Genomic DNA, 23,256 nt, shown 5'->3' on the forward strand with positions numbered 1-23,256 from the left:
AGAGGCCAGGGCTCCGCTGGCCTTTCCCTCACCTGGCAGAGTCTCGACAGGTGCCAGTGCCAGGGTGGGAGCAGTTGTGGAAAAGCTGGCATTCCAGGAGGGGTTTCCTTGACTCAGGTGTGTGATGATGGCAGGGCTCTAGGGGCCCAGGATGCTTTGCTCAGCACATCCTCTTGTCTTTGCAGACTGCGCTGGGTGCAAGGAGGAGATCAAGCACGGCCAGTCACTCCTGGCTCTGGACAAGCAGTGGCACGTCAGCTGCTTCAAATGCCAGACCTGCAGCATCATCCTCACCGGGGAGTACATCAGCAAGTGGGTTTCTCCCCCTCCCTGCCCCGCCCGCCTGGCCTCTGCATGGTCCCAGACCTGGCTGCACATGACCCTTGCCTGAGTCCCCAGCAGCATCTCCCTCTGTTTCCATCCAGCTACCACACTCTGGCCGCAAACAGCACCCCACACACCTTGGGCCCTCACGCGGTGCTTCCTCTGCCTCAGATACTCTTCTCTGCTCCGCACATGCTTGCTCCTCCCTTCTGGTCTCGGGTCCCACACCCTCTCCTCAGAGTTGGCCTCATTCTGCCCTATTCTTTTCCTTCATACAGGCCAACACCATTTGCAATTGTATATTTATCCGTGTTAACTTTTTAGTAAGGTTAATAATACTAGCTACCATTTATTGAGCTTTTATCGTGGACAAGGAATGTACTAACTGCTGTGCACGAATTATCACATTAAGTCCCGTGACTACCCCCATGAGATATTTATCCCCATTTGAAAAGCTGTAGAAACTGTCTCAGGCAGTAAGTAATTTGCTCCAATGATTATATTTAGTGTCTGTCCTCACTAGGGCGGGACTTGTTTAATCCTCTGCTGCTGTGTAGCACAATGCCCAACCCATAGTCAACAATACAGTTGTTGAATGAATTGAGATAAGAGATGATGGACACACAGTTGTCAGGAAGATGGCCCAGCCTACACACTGAGCACTAGACAAGCCCCCTTGTGTTAGGCCCTTGTGACCACGTTTACATACTCAAGTACCTAAAAAGAATTAGGGCCACAGACCCTCACAGCTTTGACACTTTATGATCCAGACACTTCTCAGGTATCGCCTCTGGCCCGATGCTAGGACACAGTGAGCATGTAAATTTGTAGCATGCATGGTTTCTGCTATCAAAAAATAAGAGAGATAAGCTATATACATAAGAAACTGTGCCCCCAGGGGATACGTGATTGAGAGCTCAAGAGAAGTTCTGTTCTTTAAGACCTTTCCAATCATAAGTGACAGAAAACCCAACTCAAACTCCCTTAAAAAGCAAAAATGGGAGTTTACTGACTCAGAGAAATGGGAAGGCCAGCGGCATTCTGGCTTCTGGCATGGATGAATCCAAGGGCTTAAAGATGTCATTAGTACTTCAGAAGTGTCTCTCTCTCTCTCTCCCTCTCAGCTTTACCTTCCTCTGCATTTGTTTCATTCTCAAGCAGGCCCTCCCCAAATGGTAGCAAAGATGATCACCAGCAGCTCCAGGCTCTCATTCTAGCAGCTTCGCAAACCTGGCAGAGAGAGAGAGGCTTCTTTCCCAAGAACTCCAGCAAAAGTCCCACAGCTGCCTCTGATTTGGCCACCGGTGGGTCACATGCCCATTCTTGACCAATCACTGGCCAGGAGGATCTCAACCCTCGAGCCAGAGAGCAGCTGTTTGTGAGTTCTTCGTAACTGCGAGTGCAAAGGGGTGGTTCCCAGGAAAACCCAGGCGAGGTACTGCTGCTGGCAGAAAGGGAGATAGATGCTAGCTAGACGACCCTTGTCTGTGTCAGAGGTCTAAGCGAAGGGCTGTGACTATTCACTTCTAACTAGCAGAAGTGGAATCTGGAATATATGAGAGCTTTATGGAAGATGGTGATATTTGGGCCAGACCTTGAAAAGGGGTATAAGATTTGAAAATGTAAAGAAGGAAAGCTTGTAGGCAGAATGCCCAGCCTGGGCAAGGGCAGGGAGGTGCTGGACACATCCATGCAGTTTGTGGGAACTCGGGTGTGTGCACAGGTGAAGTCCAAAGCTGCAGAGGTTGAGCTGAGGTCACAGCCCCGAGAGCTTTGAAGGCCATGTTAGTGGAGTTCGGCATGCACCTCTGTGCCTGCCAAGTAACGAGTGCCCTTGGTGAGTTGCCAGCCAGGAGTCCTTGAGTTTGTGAGCCTCAGTCCAAATTCTCTGGGGGAGTAAGGGTTTGCTCAGAGCTCCTCGCAAGCAGGTCCAGCTCAGATTGCCCACCACGCCTTGGGCCTCTGCAGCCGGACTCTGGGCTCTTCATCCATCTGCCAGCAGAGTGTCAGATGCTTAGAGGCCCTGGCTGTGGCGTTGATGCCCAGGTTAGAAGCCCAGCCCTCTTGACCTTAGCAAGGGACTCAACTTCTCTGAGTCTCAGTTTCCTCATTTATAAAAACAGGGCTAAGAAGACGACCTGCCTCATAGGGCTGTGTCAGGGCTCAGAGATCTGTGCTTTGTACCTAATCAGTACCCGGTTAATGTTCATTTTTACCATCTGCGTCTTTTTAGAATCATGTATATTTCAAATTCCCGAAGGCCTCACAACCTCATGGGTCCAAATTAGGAGGTGTTGGCATTTATACCCAAATTTTTCTGGCTCATTGTGCCCGCCTCCTGACAAATGCCTATCCCCCTGCAGGGTCACCCGCCCATCCCCACACAGTGTGGAAGGGTTGGGGGAAGGGGAAGCTTGTCTCGTGGACCCACAGACAACAGTCTCACCTGGTGACTTTGCTGAGCACGGGTCCTCATTGCCAACTCTCCTTCAGGAAACACTGACGGCTCTGCTGCCCAGGGTGGGCTCCTAGCAGTGCCCACAGGGCAGCAGCCTGGACATGCCTGTTCTTTAGGCCTCTGTGTGTGTGAGCGAGTTCTGTTGCGTACGAAAGATGGCATCAGCACTTCAGAGAGATGTCATCAGATCTGGTCCTTAGAGCTAGGCAGGGCTGGAGCAGGGCTGAGCTCTTTGATGCTCCAACCATCTCCACATGGGCCCTTGAAAGCTGAGCCCCAAACGTCCTCCTTGAAGACCCCCTCAGCAATCATGAGGATTCCCCTAGCTGCCATTTGCCAAGTACTCACTCTAAGCCGGGCGCTGTGCTGAGCCCTGGGACACGCTGGAACCATGTCCTTTAATTCTCAGGACAACCTGGGAGAAACCAGACTGTCTGGGTTTGAACCAGCTCTAGGTCATCTGAATTGGGTTTTCTCATCCATACATTGGGGAGACTGATAATTCCAACCTCATAGGGCTGCTGCAAGGATTAGATGAAATAACCTATGTAAAACACCCTCAGAGGGCCTGACACACACCAAGCAATAAATATCAATGGCTGTTAGTAGTAGAGGGTCGTATAAGAATAACTAACAGTAATCTTATTACTGCCCAATAAGTCATCAGCACTGGGCAAGAATAGAGCACTTAGGAGGTGGTCGGGGGAGAGGGGGTTCCTGTTTTCTGCTGATCCAGGGGCACAATCAGATGACTGATCATATTGATGACCTCCTGGAAGGGAAACTGGCCGAGGCTGAGAGGGGGATAAAGGCTTTCCCCTTTGTGCCTCTGTAATGTGCCAAATGCAAATATTACCTATTCTAAATAAAATAAAATAAAATTTTATTTTTAAATGAATTTTTAAAAGAGCCATTTGGGGTAAAGGAAAAAGTAGGTCTGGAGAATTTGTGGGGAGGGAGAGGAAGAAGAGTGGAAAAGGGACACTCACAGCCAGCAGCAGACCGGTGGTTCCCAGGCACGCTCAGGGAGTTTGTCAAGATGCAGGTTCCCTGGGATCCCCCCATCCCAGGAATCGTCTGATTTTGTATATCTGAAGGGTGTCTGGGGAACTGGCATTTTTAACAGTTCCCTGAGTGCTTCTAATCTTGGCCCAGTCACAGTTGCCTGCAGGTCTGGGAAGCTCCACGTGACACCCCCGTAAACCCCCCTAACTTCCTCTTCCTGTGTGGATTTCCTCTTGCAGGGATGGCGTTCCATACTGCGAGTCTGACTACCACTCCCAGTTTGGCATTAAGTGCGAGACTTGTGACCGATACATCAGCGGCAGGGTCTTGGAGGTGAGTGGGTACAAGGAACTCTGAAGATGTTTGGGCAGGATGGCCTGTGACTCCAAAAAGTCATCCCTGAGGAAGGGGAGAGTCACCCCACATCCCTTTTTCCATAGCCTCTACCTCCCCCGTTTTCTCTACCCCAGCTTAGCTTGCTACATAACCTTGAGCAGATATCTGCTCTGGGTACCCCCAAAATGAGGAGCTGGACAAAATTATTCCTTGTTCCAAAAATGCTGTGTTGGAAATATCAGTTGCTTCTCTAGATTTAGACCCAGCTCGATTACTGGGGAGTGACAATTATGATTTTCTTCCCAACCCTGCTTTATTGTTTAAGCATTTGGTAATGTGCTGATTTAAGAACCAGCTTGTCTAGCAGCCTATTCCCTAAGCCCTTCTTTGGTTGGTCCATCACCATGGCAACAGCTCTTCTCCACCTCTGATGCACAGCTCGCTCTGCCATGACAGACAACCTGCAGCACCATTGCTGAGCCCTTGCCTGAGCCCTCGCCTGGGCCCTCGTTCGCTGGCCTTCCCTCCCACACCCTGTGGGCCCAGGAAGCTGTCTTCCTATGCTTTGGGACCACCCACTTTGAGGAACCAGAAACAGGAAAGAGTTTGGTGCAAATGAAAAACAGTAGCCTAAGAGTAGAAACAGTTGGGTGCTAACTCATGCTCAGATTTGGGGTATCTTTGCCTTTCTAGGCCACAGTTTTCTCGTGTGACAGTGGCTGAGGGATGACAGACTGGGTCAGGCCTTGCGAACAGAATCATTAATTCTGACTAATCTGGCCAGTCGGTTGTGGTTACCTGGAGTCAGCTGTGTGTTGAGAAGGATTCTGCAGCCGCATCTCAGCTCAGCAGGAGAAAGTGTAGCAACCAGGAATGGACTCTCTGAGGAGATGCATTGAAGCTGAGCCCTGAGGATGAGCAGGAAGCCGCCATGTGAAGAGCTGGAGGAAGAATGAGCTTGACCCTTTCAGGGAACAGAGAAAAAGGCCAGTGTGCCTGAGTTCTGTAAATCAGGACTAGAGGAGGATGGAGTATATCCTAAAGGGCATGTCACATAAAGCTCTGTAGACCTGTTTAGAAGTTTCTGTTTTCTAGCAAGTGCAGTGGAAAGCCATGGGAGAATTTTAAACCAAAGAGCAGTGTAGTAAGATTGCTTTTACAAGATTGTAGGGAATCAGAATAAGATAAACAAATGCACAGAGTGGATAAACCATCAGACATTTCCAAGGAGCTGTAGGAGTGAGATGTGGAGGAAAAGGCATGAAACAGAAACATAGGGAGGGTTTGGGCCCAGGTTTCTGAAGGCCTGATACCAGGGTGAGGAGTTTGTCATTTACGGGGCAACAGGGGCAGGGGTGTTCTAGAAAGGCCAAGCAGAAGTGACCTGCTTCAAGCTTCATCTTAGGGAGGATAACGTGATGTACATGGGCTAAATTTAGAGGAAAGAAACTGGAAGTGGGAGACCAGCGAGGAGCCCTTGACCCCTCAGGAAGGACTCGGGAGGTACAGTAGCAGTGGAAGGGGCAACCACCCTGTCTACAACACTGTGGAAGTAGAATTCCAGTAGCTTTGCAACCATGGGGCAACTTGTAGACGTAACCATCAAAGGGAAGAGGCCAAAACTTGAACCAGAGTGTCAAGCCCAGGTGAGAGGAAGTCTGGTGTCACCATCCGCAGAACTGGGGGTGGCAGGGAAGGAAGCTGATCTGGGCAGAAACATACCGAGTTCTCTTTGGGGTGGGGTGTGGCTGAAATTCCAGGAAGGTTTCAAGAGGACAGTGAGAATGTGCATCAGAGCTCAGGGACAAAGCTCAGGCCTGGAGGGACCAGTCTCAAAAATGCTAGGATTTGAGTAATAGTCTGCACCATTGGAGTCATCAGGATTTCTGAGAAAGGAAGAGAAGTGGGCTCAAAGCAGCCTTGAGGAGTGGCGCTTACAGGGGGCAGAAGGGGCTGAGAAGTTGTCAGAGCATGAGGAGCAGCCGTCGGCATGTGGGGGGAGATTGGGAAGGGGTGATGAGAGGACAGAGCTCCGGAAAAGATGGGGAGTCAGTCAGGGTGTTGGGTAGATTCTACAGAGCAGGTAGGGATGTGCCGGCTGAGGAAAAGCTGTGAGGTGTGGGGCAAGGTTACCTTCAGGAGAACCATTTGTTGAGTCTGCAGGATTGTGGGCAGGGGGCATCCACATTGCGGTGGGGTAAAGGGTCAGTGGCACGAGAGATCATAAAAGCAGACTTTTCGTTCGAGAAGGAAGAGAGTTCGATTACACGCAGGGCCAGGGCGGTAGACGGGAATTTGTCCCAACATTTCCAAGCTGCTCTGAAATCGTGTCGGTGGCTGTCTTTTCCCCGGCATGTTACTGTCATTTAGCATAGTGAGAGCCTTCTCTTCTTGGGCAGCTCTTGTGACTGGGTTTCAATTGATTACATTTGTACGAGGCTCCGTTAGCATCTTGGGCGTGTTGATTTTTTTTTTTTTTTTCCTTAGAGCAGGAAGAGACTTTTAGCCATCAACTAGTTTACCCTCCTCGTTTTACATATAAGAAAAGTGAGCCCCAAGACATGTGGTGCTTTTCCCAGGTCACATGCAGAATTTCTAGTAAAGACAGAGCTGAAATCTGGGACTCCAGAGAGTGGAGTGGCTCCCGTATCCCACACAGATGCCAACAGCTCTCAGCTACCCAGGGCCTTTGAGGCAGTGTGATGTATGAAGATACACAGTTGGAGTGAAACAGACTTAGATTCCAGTTTTATCACTTCTAGCCATGAAACCTTAACCAAGTCACTTCCTCTCAGTCTTATTAGAGTCTTTATCTATCAATGGAGAATACTACTGTTATTAACTCCTAGTAGATATGTCAATGTGAAATCATAGAAAATATATATATTGGTCTCTGCCCCTGGTTCCTGGCACAGAGCTCCTAAAATCCTTCTAATTTCCTAAGTGATAAGAGCACTAGGGGCATATTTTGTTCTAACATTTGATCTTTGACCTCAGTTCCTACACACAGAGCTCCTAAATGGCTTGGAATTTTCTGAGGGATAGGAGCATATTTTGTTCTAATGAGGTGACTCTTGGTGGGCTCCTGGATGGGGGCTGGTCACCAGAAAAATATCAAGCCATGGTTAGAAGTTTAAACTTTCAGCCCCAATTCCCATCCTCCAGGAAGGGGAGAGGGCCTAGAAATTGAGTTAGTGATGGATCCTGCCTATGCAAGGAAGCCTCCGTAAATACCCCACAAGTACGGGATTCAGAGAGCTTCCAGGTTGGTGCGCAGGTGGAGGTTCTGGGAGAGCGGTGCACAGTGAGAGGGCATTGATGCCCCATTCCCCTGCCCACATACCTTGTGCCTCTTCTACCTGGATGCTCATCTCTATTCTTTATCATATCCTTTTGTAATAAACCAGTAAATGTAACTGTTTCCCTGAGTTCTGTGAGCCATTCTAGAAAATTATTAAACCCAAGATGGGGGTCATGGGAACGCTGATTTATAGCTGGTCAGTAAGAAATACAGGTGACAACCTGGGACTTATGATTGGCATCTAAATTGGGGTTGGGGGCAGACAGTCTTGTGGGTCTGAGCCCTTAACCTGTGGGGTCTGACGTTCTCTCCGAGTAGAGTGTCAGAATAAATTAAATTATAGGACACCCAGCTGGTGTCATAGAGAATTGCTTGGTGTGGGAGAAAAAAAAACAAAACACCCACATAGCTGGTGTCAGAAGTGCTATGAGTATGGTAGTAGTCTGAGAGTAAGGGACCAACACAGGAGTGTGTTTTTCCTTTATAGCTAGTCAGGACTCTTTTGCTTGCAAGTACAGAGACTATACTCAGCTGGCTCAGACCAAAAAGGAAATTTATCAGCTCCCATAATAAAAACCCAGGAGGAGTTCTTACTTCAGGCACAGCTGGATCCAGCACTCAAACAAATGCGTTTGGAATATCTTGCCCTCTTGGTGCCACTTTCTTCTGTGTTGGCTTTATTCTCAGGAAGCCTCTTCTATATGATGGGGAAATTGGACACCATTGCTCTAGGCTTACATCCTATCAGCCAGCATTTCCGATGGAAGGCGAGTTTTCTCTTTCCTAATAGCTCAGCAAGCGTCCTGGGACTGGCCCTCATTGGAGAATCTCAGGCCCATCTCCAAACCAGTAGCTGTGACCATAGAGCTGGAATAACCACATGGATTGACATGGGGAATGGGTAGTCAATCCCACCAAGGAAAAGCTTGATGCTAGTTCTGGAGGAAGGAGGAAGGAGGAAGGATATTTGCCAGGCCAAAGCAACAGCTGCCCACTGCGAGGCCCAGTGCATTTCTGGGTACACAATAGGCACTTAATTAAATTCCATTTCCCCTTCCCATTCCCTCCCCAGGCCACCCCACAACCCCTGCTCAGTGACAGACCTCAACGTGCTGAGCGCCAGTCACACTCCTTCCTTCCTGGTCTGTGTCCTCTCCAAGGAGAACCACAGCCCTGTGTCCCTGTGCTGCCTTGCCTAACCTTGCTTGTGGTTTTCAGACCTCTCCAGTAGGGCCCCATTTTCCAGGTACTGATTCTTTGCCATTTTCTTCACTATGTTCTAGACTTTGGCTTGTTAACAGACAGAATGTCTCATCTTATCCCACTGACTTGGTTTTCCTTTTGCTGGTACCTGCTGCTCTGCAGCTTCCCTTCCCCACTCCCTCAGGTGGTTTTTAGTGCCATTCATGGCAGGATTGCTAGATGGGCACAAAGCCTCTGGCGGCTGGAGTGGGGTGCTGGGGCGTGACATTTAGGAAGATGCCAGCTTCAGTTTTGCCATCATGCTGTTGCCATCCTAGGAACAGGTCTATAATTGAAATGATAAAGAGACACAAAGTAGGAAGAGACTACTATTTAAAACGATTATCCTTGTCATGGTATGGGAGAATCAATCCCACGACATCTCAGCTTGGGAAAATTAGCAGGCTCCTTCCAAAGTTTGAACGCAGTTTGCTCTGGTGATGATAAGAACATTCTGTCATTGGTGGGAGCCATGCAAACAACCAAGACTGAAAAAAAGGGATTTTGGATTTTTTTTTTCCTTTTTAAAAAATCTGCCCTTTCCACATTCTTGCTAAATTTTTAGAATAAATCAAGTCTCTCCAGAATAGATAAGTCCGTGCCCAACCAACCCTCCCCCACCCCAGAAGATTCAGGGAGAAGCCTTCAGCATTATACAGTTATACTTTTTGAATTGGAAGGAACCCGTTAACATCAGACCAAGTGATGTCTGGGGGGGCCGTTAACAACATCCCAGTATCCATCAATTTCCCCCAGGTTATATCCCCCCCCCCAATAAAACCCTGCTGTAACGTGCAACATATACCTTCAAAATGAGCCCCACCTTCCAACCCAATCGCTGCACCGAGCCCCTCCCATATAGCAGTTCTAGAGCTGCCAGTGAAGGGCCCTCATGTGCCAGGTCCTCTTGGCTGGGACCGCAGTGTCAGAACTGTCGGCCTGGAAGTGAGCACTGGGCTGGTGACCGGCCCTCCAGGGAGCAGCTCCAACATTGCTCCTGGCTTCCAGTGGGACCTTGAGTCACAGCCTTCTCCGAGGGTTGTTTCTTCCCCCAAGAGAGGAATTCTCAGCTGCACATCATTTCCATTTTTACTTGAAATAATGGGTAGGGAAGGAAAGTGGGAATAGGGAAGGGGGCTCACCAAAGTCAGACTGGGGTGAACTGGGGATGGGGTGGAGATTCCCAGGTACAGCAGTCATGGGACTTGCCTGAGGGTCAGAGACTCCCCAATAGGTCCTGGCTTTGTGGGTGCCCTTGTTTGTCCACTGAGCCCTAAAAGTGTGGCACTTTCACAATTTTTTCCATGCCTATGAGCCTCGTGTGCTCATTCTTACTTAATGCTATAACTTATCTTCAAGTTGGTTCCTTTACACACAAGAAAACTTATGTAATATAACAGGAAAACCAGGATCACTTGCCATATTGCCAGTGACTGAGAAAATATAGCCCTAGTGGAGTCTCCAAGCCTCACATCTGTTCTTATTCTTAAAAAGGTAGATTAGTGGGCTTCCCTGGTGGCGCAGTGGATGAGAGTCCGCCTGCTGATGCAGGGGACACGGGTTCTTGCCCCGGTCTGGGAAGATCCCACATGCCATGGAGCAGCTGGGCCCGTGAGCCATGGCTGCTGAGCCTGCACGTCCGGAGCCTGTGCTCCGCAACGGGAGAGGTCACAACAGTGAGAGGCCCGCGTACTGCAAAAAAAAAAAAAAAACAAAAAAAGGTAGATTATTAAGTTTTGGATAGATGTTAAAGACATACTATACCAAACTGGTACTTTCTCCTTGGAAAAAGTCAGAAGAATTGATAGAGGATTAAAAAGGACATCTTTTTTTTTCACGGATCCAGTGTCATTAAACCGAAGGTCTCTGTGCCACTTAAAACCATGTCAGGTACCTCTGGTGGTAAGGGCTCATTCTTGGGGACATGCTGGGATGTCCTCAAAGTAAGGCTGTTTTCTCATCTGGAAATAAGGAGGTAGGACCAGTGGGCTTCAAATGGCCCTTTCACTGCTGGAATAGAAGTACAGGTGTCCAGGGAGGTCCCCTGAATGCCATCAGATACGCATGGTATGGAATCACCAAGCTTCTGGTGAACTTTTAGACTGCTCTGGACTCCCCTGCATAGACTCCCAACCAGCTTCAGGGCCATGAAGATGCCGTCGACACTAATGAGTTAGGAAATGTTCAAACCCAACCTGCCCCACTGGATGGCAGCCCCAGCTCTGACCTCTTTTATCTTTTTATTTCCATAGGCAGGAGGGAAGCACTACCACCCAACCTGTGCCAGATGTGTACGCTGCCACCAGATGTTCACTGAAGGAGAGGAGATGTACCTCACAGGTGAGCAAACCTGACCCTCTGCAAGGCATTCCTATTCCCTCATGAGTAGAAAGGAGGTACAGTCTCCTTCCATCTCCGTGTTGTCTGTGCTTTTGGCTTGTCCTCAGAATTGTGATTCATCTGCCCCTCTCTGGGTGATTCGGGAAAGTTGCCGGTGTGGCTAATGTGAAGTGACGTGTAATCTGCCTTCTGTCCCTGTGTGCCTCCACCGGCTGCTCGGCTGGCCTGCTTCCCTGGCAGTTCTCTGAGCAGACTGCCCTGGCTCTGCCAGTGGGTGGGAGGTTGAGCTGCTTGGGGCCAAGGGGTCAGAGAACAGGAGGATGTCTGAGTTACAGAGTGTCTGCACCATCACAGCCCCCATACCCCCACCTCCCTCTCCCATCCCTTCCCCCCCCATCTCAGAGCATCCCACCGGGCTGCTGCTTAGTCTTCCCACAGACTCTCAGGATGCACCAAAAGGAATGGGGGGGAACCAAGAGTCTCCAAGAAGCAAATCAGAGCTGCTTTCCCTCTGCCGCTTCCCGGGGTCCAGCCCTCTGACCCCAGGATCCTCGCACCAGTCTCCTAATTAGTCCCCAGGTGCTGCTCAGTCCTCCATCCTCTGCCCAGTCCATCATTCCCAGGCATTACAGTGTTCTCGGCAGACCCCTTTTGAGAGGCCTCCAGGGCCCATCCCTGCTCACCCGTGAGATATACACACTCCAGCCTAGGAGTTAAGACCCTCTCACTGAGGGCTCAAACTGCCTTGAACAAACTCAACACTTCAGCTGCCCAAGCCAACTTCCAATCATTCCTTCGTCCATTCAAATACTCTTTCTCGAGCCCCCACCAGGTGCAGGCTCTGCACCAGGGTCCACAGTGAATTCCAACCTCAACCCTACCTCCATTGCCCTGTAGTCCAGGGGGGAGGTGGACCATGGTCCGTAGTCACACAAATACCTGTCAACTGTAAGAAGCTGTACGAAGGGGAGGAGTGTGGGACTGTGAGAGCACATGACGGGGTGGGGAGGGCAGCAGGGAAGGTTCCCTGACAGTGGGCCGGGAGCTGGGGTTCAAAGGACGAGTGGGTGTTAACTGGGCAAAGAGGGGAGGGATGGGATTCGCCAACCTGAGGGCACTGAATCTGCCAGCCTCTGGGGGAGCGGTGAGGAAATGGCAAGTGTGGGAGACCGAGAGGAGCCAGTGTGTCCGGGGTGCAGCCAGAAGGTGAGAGATGAGGTGGGAGGTGGGCAGGGCTGGCCAGGCTGGACCTTGTGGCAGGGACGGTGTTCAGCCCCTCGGATGATCTCATGGTCCTAGTGCCTCCGAGTAGATGCTCTTCACCTGCGTCCTGAACACTGTGTCCTGTGTGCCTTACTTTGGAGCGCCTACCATTGTAGGCTCAGTTTAGGCACTGCCCACTTCAGAAACTCCCCAAATGGCCCCAGCCCCACCCACAACTCACTAGTCCCTCCTCCTGGAACCCCCTCAGCCCTTTGTTTGCACCTGGTCTCCTCCAGCTTGCATTGAGCCGTTGGCCATCTCCCTGAGAATCTTGCTTCTGACGTTGGCCCCTCAGCCCTGGCATTGACCCACATGCGCTCACTCTACAGGTGATCGCTGTTGGCTGAATTGCTGTACTAGCCATCCGCAGCTGTTTGAATAGCCGTCTTGGGGAGGGCATTTCTTGGGGAGAAACCTTCCTCCCAGTTTCCCCACAAGGCAGATGGAAGGTCGGGGGGCCATTACAAGGAGCATATGTTCCTATCAAGCTTGTCCTAGCCACACATGCCCATGCCAGGAGTTCCCTCAACATGTAATGAATCCCCTTTGCCTAGAGCCAGTTTCTCAACCTCAGCACTGTTGACATATGGGGCCAGATAATCTTTCCGTGTGGAGACGTCCCTGTGTACTACAGGGTGTTTGGTAGCATCCCTGGCCTCTGCCCACTAGATGCCAAAAACGTACCCCTTCTCATTGCGACAACCAAAAATATCTCAGACGTTGCCACATGTCTGTCCCCCAGGAGGCATAATCAACCTGGGTTGAGAACCACCAGCCTAGAGCTATTCAGCAGAATCTCATGCCACCTCCTGGGCATGTTAGAGCAGGGTTCCTTTGTTGGACTGAGCGAGATGACCATTTCTAAGATGCTGTGAGACTCTACAGCTACTTACTTGTATGTACAGTCATGCAGGTATTAGAGGTGAATCGATCCCAGGAGTCACTCTAGGCTGTAAAGTAACAACCCTCATTGTATAGATGGGGAAAGTGAGCCCCAGAGACACGAAGAGATTTGCATGAGAGCTCAAGGGTACAGGGGGCAAAGGGGGACATGGCCTTATGACTCCCACTCCAGGGCTCTCCCCATCTTGCCTCCTGAGACCCAAGCCCTGCCCTCTACTCTGATCTCTGAAGGACTAGGCCTCCCCCTTTCCATGAGCACTGATCCCTCAGTGCCTGGGTCCCTGAGTGGTTCCTGCTGCAGGACCCTATGTTATATGCTGGGAAGCCCACATGAGTCTCAGCAAACTGTGTGGTATCTTCATGGACCCTGAGAATCTGGACTTTGCGCTTGGTCTGAAAGTTTGTTGCATGAATTCCTCTCCCCCTTCTTTGATGAAGATATTTCCTAGTGTTGAAACTGCTCTCATGTTCATATCACGAGAAATCAAGGTCTTGCCCTTACTGCCTGAATTACCAATCCTAATCGCCCATTTAGTGCTTGGAATCCTGGCTCCACTGTTTAGTAAGTTTTTGACCTTGAGTAAATCTCTTAACTCTCTAAACCCCTATTGCCTAGGCCATAAAATGGTCTAGTAACAGTCCCTATAATAAAACAATATAGTAAGTTCCTGACACACAGAAAGCTTTTAGTTCCTTCATATAGCAGATACCTGTTGAGCACCGCCTGTGTGCCCAGTGCTGTCCTAACAACCAGAGACGTAGCCGTGAGCAAGTCCCACAAGTTCCCTGCTCTCCTGGGGCTCACATCCTCATGTATCAGTATCTTCTAAGCCCTGCTTTGGACCAGAACTTCACAGAATGCTGAAAGAGTTAAGTGATGGAGTAGCTTTGTCATCATGAGAGAGAACGCACAATCAAACCTTCAGCAGAAATGCCTCCAGGACGTGGAGACATTCTTGGTGATAAAGAAGGGCCTGTCACCCCCCTCCTTAATTATCCCCATCCCTGCCCCCCACCCCAAGCCGGGCTTCTGGGAGAGTGGGAGTAATTGTAGGGCATTCAAGGACCTGCCTCGAGGGATGCTGAGTGATCCTGGAATGAGGGGGTCCAGGCCATCTGCTGCTAGAGTCATGCTGACTCGGGCTGTGGGCTTCTCAGGGGTGGCAGCCACCAGGGGTTTCTGCTATCACTGAGAGCTGGCCTTGTGTTTGCCTTGGACACCCTCTCCAGGCAGGGGTACCAAGACTCAAAATTATATTCCCCAGAAATGGCAAGAAAACTGTCCTTCCAGGCAGCATAGGAGTGGTGAGAACCAGCCAGGAGGACACCTGGGTCCAAGCACCAGCACTTCTGCTAATGGGCTGTGACCTTGAGAAGTAACTTCTTTCTCTGAGGTCTCTTCCTTCACCTGTAAAATAAGGATAATTACACCGTCTTTCATTCATCCACTCAAACTGAGGGCATGTTTGTGCCAGGCGCCCTGAAATGAACGAGGCAGGGGTGCTTGCTTCTGTGGTGGAGTTTACTCTCAGTAGCGGGAGACCGACTTTAATCAAACAGAAGTGCAAACACGCAGTGACAAGCTGCGATGAACGCTGTGAAGGGGAGGTTTGAGAGTAACTGGAGTATGTTATAAGGCTCCTCATCTAGTCTGGGAGGCCCGGAGGGGCTATGCCGAGGAAGGGAAATTGCAAGCCAAGACCTTGACATTGAGTAGGAGGTGGGAGCGTGAGGGGGGGAGGGAAGAGTGTGGCAGCAGAGAGAACAGCAGGTGCGAAGGCCCACAGGGCAGGAAGCATTAACGCGGTGGAGAAACCGAGGCAGGCCCACATACCCGCTGCGCAGAGAGCAAGCGTTCTCCACAAGGGCCTCAAGAATATTAGAGGGGAGGACGAATGTGAAGATGCCAAGTGCCCCACAAAGCGACGTGCACACAAGAGAGTGGGTTAGGAAGCCTGCAAATCTTACAAACCCTGTCTTGTCATTCCCATGGCCGGACATACTATGTAACTGGCAACCAGCCTCAGGAGGTTCTTTTGGTCAGTTTGTTTGTGTTTTAATTGCTATGTAATGGCTTTCTGATGGACTCTAATTGGGAGAAGTCTGACATCTGTCTGGATAAGAATTTCCGGGGCACCAGGAGACAGGAGCAAGTTTTCTTTTATTTGTTTCAAGTTCTGTTGTGCAGTCTTTTAACTGTTTTTGTAAAGTTGCCAGATTTCTAATCTGTTTATTGTCCAAACCCTTCATTTGGGCTTCACCAGGAAATTAGGTCACTGATTTTATGCAGCAAAATATTAGCCAAAATGCTGCAGGTTAAGGGCAAAACTTATACAAATATCACAAAGGTTACAGTTGCTGGATCTGTGGGAATTTTTCTAAACCCAAAATGTGGTTTGTGAGATAGATTTTGCTCTTGTTCTAAATATGCCTGTACCCGGGAAAAAGGAAAGGTAGGCTTTTTTCTCTCCTTCTGTCTACACTAAATGCACTCCTATTCTGCGGACCTGAGACAGAGCATAACACTGGAAACATAGGATTTAAGCTGTATGTTTTCGAATAAGTCTCTGCTCTCATTTGTATATTTAATTAAAACCTACCAGGCAGGAAATTATTTATGAGATCCTAGGACAAATCTTGCTGCTAAGGAAAAGTATTATAACAAATTGTAGGTCCTAATAATAATAATAATAAATGCCACCAGCTGATATATGCTGAGCATTTACTATGTGCCAAGCACTTTACTTTTAAATGCAGTATCTCATTTTATCCTCACAACCCTGTGAACTAAAAGCCATTCATAGACAGGTTATATCCCTGAGCCAAGGTTAGCTGGCCTGTCTTGCTTGGTTTGTTAAAGGCAATTTTTTCCATTTATTATCAGGATTCTTAGCCTGTGGTTCATAATTGCCCTTCCGAATTTGATGAATCCCCCTGGCATTGCTTGCCAGATTTTGCATATGGTGTGTTTCTCTAAGGATAGGGTCTGTAACTTTTATCAACTTTTCAGAGCTGTCCATGGCCCAAAATAAAGTGAAAAGCTTTAGTTCTGGGTTAATGCAAATCCAAAACAGAGTCCTGAAAGCTTCTTTGATAATTACACCAAAGCCTTCTCTTGTATAACTGACTCTATTTCAGACCATATATTTTTTTTCTTCAGTTTAGATGATATAAGATCCTGGTACCAGGAGGTGTGTCTTTCTGGCTCAGGTGGAGAAGCCATTGGTATTTAGCTGAGGCCTCATTTCCCTCTGACAAGTACCTCATAAGAGGTGCCCTGAGCTGACAGATGTTCAAGAGAGGTGCCGCCCATCATTATGGACTGTGGACACCAGCCCTCAGTCATCATCTCCACATCTCGTCAAACCACACTTTAAAAGGCACTAACGTAATATTGGTGCTATAATTTAGTAGCTTAACATTGTTATTTTAAATTGGATCTCTCTACTGACAGCTTAGGTTGTAGGAGTTATGCTTAAAAACTTTAAATCTTCTGTTTCCCCAATCCTGCTACATAATTTTAGACTCTTCAAATGTAGCCTGTTAACTGAACTAAATTGACATTTCCTCAAGTCTGAGTCTTCGAAGCATATTTCATTTTAAACAGAGTGCATTTTCATTTTTGATGAGCTGCAAATTTGTTTTAGATTTTTAGGGTTACCAAACATCTTGAATCATACAGAAAATATTACAGCATAGTAGCTTAAGGTTTGTATGTAGATAGTCTGTTTCCAACTTGCTCCTCACGCCACAAACTCAAGACAGCGTGGCAATTTTCTCACCAGTTACATGTCACATCTACTTCACCAGCCAGTTTGTCCATGTTGGTCAGAATTAGGTCCAGAGTAGCAATTTCCCTGGTTGCTTCCTCTGTTTTCTGGGAAACAAAATTGCCTTCCGGGCAAGTCAGGAACTTGTCAGATGCTCGGGTGTTAGGTCAATGAGATGTTTTATTGGTCTGGACTTCTTAGGTGGCAGGAACTCAGCTCGAGCAGCATTGGGTAAAAGGGGACTGATGAGCTCACAGAACTTAGGAGAGTCCAGGAGCAGCACAGCCGGGTTGAGGGGCCCACGGGGGCAGCAAGTGGGTCTTCTCCCTGCTCCTTTTCGTGCATGGCCTCATGCTCTCCTGATCCAGACTGACTGCCTCCCTGTCAGGGGAAGGAGGGCACGGCCAGCTCCTGGGCACCGTGGGCACAGTGAAGCCCCAGAGACTCCAAGGAGCCTGACTTTGGCTGCATGCCCACACCCAGGCCAGGGCAGGGAGACAGCGATGGGCGAGCAAGCAAAACATCTAAGCTCCCCGAACCCCAGTTTCCCTCTCTGAAAACGGTGATAACCATGGCCTATGTCAGCAGGCTCAGTGAGGACTGAATGAGCAAATGCATGGGAAAGGCTTAGCATAGAGCCTGGCGCCACCAGCTCCACCAGTGCAAGCTCATGATAAACACCCAGTCGTGTAGAAATGGCCATTCCCCTGAGCCATGACTAATAAATGCTGGTTACTGTCAATATTACCATCATTATTGATAACACTTAGCACAGGGCTCAGCATATGTTATTGATCATTATTATTTTTTACTCAATTACCATTGTTATAAAGTACATAGCATAAGGCCTGGCACAGACACTCTCTAAATATTAGTTATAATAATAACAATAAGAATAATAAGAATACTCAGTGCCTGACACAGGTGAAGCACTCAATACATTTGAATTATGGTCCTAACTGTTATTAGTAGTATCCTGTGAATTACTGGGCATCTCGGGACTGCCATTCTCTTTTGCTTGTCCTGCCTGACATCCTCATGGTAACCAGCATCACAGTAGCCAAGCACTTTTCTCCCTTAAGCTCTTTATTAAGCTTCAAGCCCACTTGATCATGTCAGGTCCAGGCAAACCGGTCTTTTCCACTTCTCCCGTGGTGCCTCATCCCTGGGCACCAGCCCAACCTTCCAGGAGGGTGCGCCGGCAGCTAAGCCCAGCTTCTGCTCAGTGACTCCACCTGCCCAGCCAGCCCTCTGCTCTGGGAGTAGGAGAGTAAACACCACCCACCACCTTCAAGTCTCTCCATTACTCCTTTCCCCTCACCCAAACTAGATCTTGGCAAACGGGGTTTTGGTAGGGGACAGGAGATAATAACAACAACTACACTTACATAGCGCCTGCTCTTGGCAGACACTGTTCTCAGTGCTCTACGTACATTAACTCATGAATCCGCACAACAAATGTACAAGGCAGGTACTGTAATCATCCCATCTTCTAGATGGGAAAACTGAAGCACAGAGAGGTAACTGACTTGCTCTAGACGATGCCGCCTGTAAACGATGTAACCAGGATTGGAACGTCTTAAGAATATTACACTAAATAATATATAAATTGCCTCATATATGGTGAAGATTTCCCAGTGACCAAGACTATAGCAATGATATTGTTGTTATTACGTGTCAAATTCAACAAAAGGGCTCACTCTTTTCCTCCTGCTGAGATTGGAACACTTAGTAGCAAGTGAAGAGAAGAGTGCCCCATGGTTCACAGAAGTAGTCCCCCTAATGATGGGGGTGGGGAGGAATTTTTTTAATTGAGGTAATATTCACATAAAATCAACCATTTCAGAGTGAACACTTCAGGAGCTTTTAGTACATTCACAATGCTCTGCAACCACCACCTCTATCTAGTTCTGAAATATTTTTATCACCCCAAAAGGAAACCCATAGCCATTAAGCAGTTGTTCCCCATTCCCCTCCCCTGAGCCCCTGGCAGCCACGAATCTGCTTTCTGTGTCAAGACAGAATATTTTGGGTATTTCATAAAGCTGTGGCCTTTCGTGTCTATCTTCTTTGACTTAGCGTAATGTTTTCCAGATGCATCCACATTGTACCATGTGTCAGTGTTTCCTTCCTTTTTACAGCTGAATAATATTCCATTATATGGATACACCACACTTGTTTATTCGAGTGTGGATTTTAAAGGAGCCTTTCCAAGGTCCTAGCAAGGCTGTGTCAGAAAGATAGTGCTTCTACCATAAAGGCAGAACTCGGAAACCTCACCCTGTTACGATCAAGAGAAATCCAAAGAAACCTAACAACCTGGCTGGGATCAGAAGCTGAAAACTCAATGCCTACTTAAACGAGCGAGAAAGGCCAGGAGGCAGACAGCAGGGTCTGAAAGCATTCATCTTCAAAAATACTTCAAAACAAAACAAAACAAAACAAAAAGCACTGCGTTGGCCAAACAGAACCTTCGGGTGGGCCGGTTTCAGTCCCTGCTGTGTCTGTAAGCCTGGCTGGGCTTCTGGAAGACTGTGGCACCAGCTCCAGCTTTGGTATTGTAATCTCCACTAATGTGAAAAAAAAAAAAAAAAGTGGTGTTAGCAAATTGAATTTACAGGCCTGGCAGAGAGGTGGGTGGGTTCCCAAACCTTAAATAATCCACAGAGTTACAGGTATGGTGTGTGCTGTAACCAGTCAGAGAGAGAAGGCTGAATGCTGACTCCGCTAAGGATTAAAAACAGCCTTAATGCCTGGCTGAGGGACAGTTTTGGAGATCTAGGTTTCTATCTCTGAGTCAGCTGATACAGAAATAGCTAATCCTTCACTTCTATCACATTTACAGGAGGTTTTAACTGCAGAATCTGGAATTGTGGGTGATAGTCTCAGAGGATGAGCGTGTAACTCGTGGAATCAGGAGTCTAACAAGCAAAAAGTGCACCCAATACTTCGTACTTCCCACTCCCCTGCCCTTAATCCTTGTTCTACTTTATAAGACATGATGAGCAAGTTAATCTCTCTTCCCACAGAGAGGCATTAAAATATTCAAAAACCCTTTTCCCCATTCTGTTATGTCTTCTCTTCTCCATGGAGAAGACCCTGCCTTAAGGCCTAATTTTGAGTCACCTCTCCATCCTGATTACCGTTGTCCTGTGGGTGCATATCAGTCTGTCTCTTTTTCTACAATACGAAGATGGGATCCAACCAGTCACTCATTCATTTCTGAATCAGGTAGTCTTTTAGGATGAGAGCTATTGACTGATGACATATGCAGACCCTAATCTTACAGGGGTCTTCATGAACAAATCATCTTTTCTTACCTTCATTTACCTAAGTTTATTGCTAACCTCCAACAAATCCTTTCCCTCTTTAATTTAAATGATCTACTGCCAAAACCCAAACTTCTGCTTTTTTAAAATTTCTAATTATAGTTTCTTTCTCCCTTTTGATCCCTCCCCCACCCATCCACCCCCCACACACACTTCTTATAAAAACCTGCTTTCCTGTATGCAGAATGCTGAAGCCATCTGTGGTTCAGCCTTATTTCAGAACAGATACGTCAATGGCACGGAGAGACCATCTAGTCTGATGCCCTCGCTTTACACACCATTTCCCCCTCTGAGAACCTCTGTCTGACCTTTTACCTTCCCTGTGCCTCTGCCTCTTTCACTTAATCTCACAACCTTCTGAGGCATCGGTGTCCACCTCATCCATTTCCTACAGTGACCTGTAACGTGCTTCCTGCCAAAGCCACTGCAATAAACAACTTCTGGTGGATTCAGCAGCAACTCGGAGAGGACCAGAAATGCTCTCCCTAATAATTCCCGAAGCTAGGATCCCAACCCCACCACTTGGTAGTGGACACACCCTAAGATTGCCGAATCAAGCTGCAGACCCAGAGTCCCTCTACTGGGCTTTGAGAGCCATTGCACTTTACATTCGAAGGAAGTAATCTCATGCAGAACCCATTAGGAACACCCAAGAACATCAGCAAAGAAGAATCAGGGAGCCCCATCCCACAAGTGACAAAACTGGCCCTAGAATTAGGATTTTTAAGATATAATCTCCAAGACCATCCAAAGCCCTCCTCGTTGTTATTCAGATGAAGCAAGTGGGACGGAGCAGAGCCCCAGCAGGGCTCCTTACTTTGGGCCCTTCCTCTCACCACCATGTTTTTAGGCCTCATTGTTCAACCTTACACCACCCCCCTGTCACTTAGCCAGTATCCAGTCCTAGGGGTTCCAGGCAACAAACCATAATGGAAAAGATATTCTAAAAACGAAGTCAGACAGATGCCATCTGGGTGCTCAGGAATCTAGCCATTTGCTGGCTCCTTTCCTTTCAGGGTTGATTACAAGAGCAGTGGCACCAGAGGGATAATATGTTCCTATTTTTCCCTCTAATCCAGGACACCTGTCCTTTCTTTGGGGAATGTGTAATATTTGGGGCTGCTTCTCAGCACATGACCAGCCACCTGTTGCTCATGCCTTTCCAAATTGGCCTCTCCGATTTGGGGCTGGCCAACTGGACCCCCATCCACAAGAGAATGTGGGCAGCCGACTATGCTAAGTTTGAAGAGTCTGGAGTCTCTTAGAAATTAGGAGGTCAGGATAGTGCTCTCAAGCAGAATATATACATCATGACACCCCCTCCCCTTAAATGTGGTAGCTCTGGTAGACTGTCATTAAGCCTTTGAAGAGAAAGGAAGGCTGGAGTTCACCGCAGTCTGTCACTTTATTTCACCTCCACTGCCATTCATTCATTCAACAAATATTTATTGACCACCTGCTCCGTGTCACTCACTGCCGATCGTCCACTCATGTAATCACCCCACAAACATGTACGGGGCCTCTGCTGAGACCAAAGCCCCATGCTGGATGCCATGGGAGACCCAGCAATGAAGAAAGCTCAGCTCCCACCCAGAAGGAGCTCTTAATTTAGTGGGAGTGATAAATCCACAAGCTACTATGTTTTAAGACCATATTGCTGGGACAAAGAACGATGGATCATAGAGGAGAGAGAAGTCACTCCCAGCTGGCAGGTAAGGGTCACAGGATGTCATGTGAGAGGTGGGCCTCGAGGAAGGGCAGGGTTTGGACAGGCAGAGTGCGTGGGTGGTTGAATCGATGTGGCGGCAGAGATCTGAAAACCAGGGGGTCCTCCTGGCTGCTGTGCAGGGGAGTAAACGGAGGTGGAGGATGGGGAGAGACCCCAAATTCTAGTAGGTGTGAAAGGTCTGAGGCTTTGTTATTTTCCTGGCCCCTTAGGCTCTGAGGTTTGGCACCCCATCTGCAAACAGGCAGCCCGGGCAGAGAAGAAGTTAAAGGTAAGCAAGCTGGTGGTGATACCAAACCAGCTACTTCTAGCCACAGGCTGGGGGCACTGTGCTTTACTAGAGAGTCACTCCTTAGTGTGTACACTTTCAAATGTGTGCCTGTATCCTTGGATTTCCTTAATAGTAACATCCACCTCAATGGGGTTTTTGAAGGGATTAAGATGTTGGATGTGAGAGCACTTTGAAAACGGTAAAGCACTGTATGAATGTGAGTTTTTAGTGTTTCTGGGGTGAGGCTATACCCTTCCCATTACTTACCAAGATGGTGACCTCTCTGAGGCACGTAGGCCATGGTTTTTCCCCAGCCGAAGGTCATTAATAACAGTGGTTAAAATTGTCACAGAAATGGACAGCTTGCAAGGCATCTTCACAGCCACCGTCTGATTTGATTTAACACCATTGGGCAGGTGGGTTAGGAATTGTGTCTTTGCTTTGCTTGTGAGAAAACCAAGGCCTTAAAGAGGGCGGGGACTTGCCCACAGTAATGCAGCCAGGCAGAAGCACAGCCAGCGTCCCCAGGCACACGCTAGAGCAGCTGAGGACCTGTGTCCCTCTGAGTGACTGTGCTCTGACAAGTACTAGGAAGTCCTGTGAATCTGGGTTCTTGATCCAAGGACTGCAAGAGGGGTGGGGCACAGCTCCTGAGTCCTTGATGGTATGGAGGGGAGACCTGGGTTGTGTGCTGGGGTGTCTCTACACTCTGGCCCCCAGATATCAACTTGGCCCTTGGGATGCTATTAAAGTTACCTGCTAGAATCTCAACTAAAAACACATGTGTACAATTTCTGACCATCTGGTTAAACATTATCCCCTTTGCCATCTCATCTGTTTCATTTGTGAAAGAGCTGGTCTATTGATGCATATTTTTTTTGAGCTGTGAGTTTTTTCCCCTGTTTCTTCCAAGGCCTCTCCCTTTTAAGGTCTAAGAAAACCTTATTGTCCTTTTCTTCCACAGTTTCCTTCTCTTTGTTGGCATTTC

The 23,256-nt window shown here is 48.4% G+C and overlaps 1 protein-coding gene across 8 annotated transcripts in view; it reads left to right on the forward strand.

Moving 5' to 3' along the window:
* ABLIM3 (actin binding LIM protein family member 3) overlaps nt 1–23,256 on the forward strand; it is a 177,500-nt gene that overhangs the window by 113,145 nt on the left and 41,099 nt on the right. For all 8 annotated transcript variants that reach the window (XM_060296422.1, XM_030847325.3, XM_030847329.3 and 5 more), the window contains 4 exons: nt 186–312; nt 4,027–4,120; nt 10,919–11,006; nt 22,210–22,268. In XM_060296422.1, coding sequence (XP_060152405.1) covers nt 186–312; nt 4,027–4,120; nt 10,919–11,006; nt 22,210–22,268 — 368 coding nt within the window. The remainder of the gene's footprint in view (nt 1–185; nt 313–4,026; nt 4,121–10,918; nt 11,007–22,209; nt 22,269–23,256) is intronic.

This window comes from Globicephala melas, chromosome 3 (genome assembly GCF_963455315.2).
Source record: "Globicephala melas chromosome 3, mGloMel1.2, whole genome shotgun sequence".
Taxonomy (NCBI): domain Eukaryota; kingdom Metazoa; phylum Chordata; class Mammalia; order Artiodactyla; family Delphinidae; genus Globicephala; species Globicephala melas.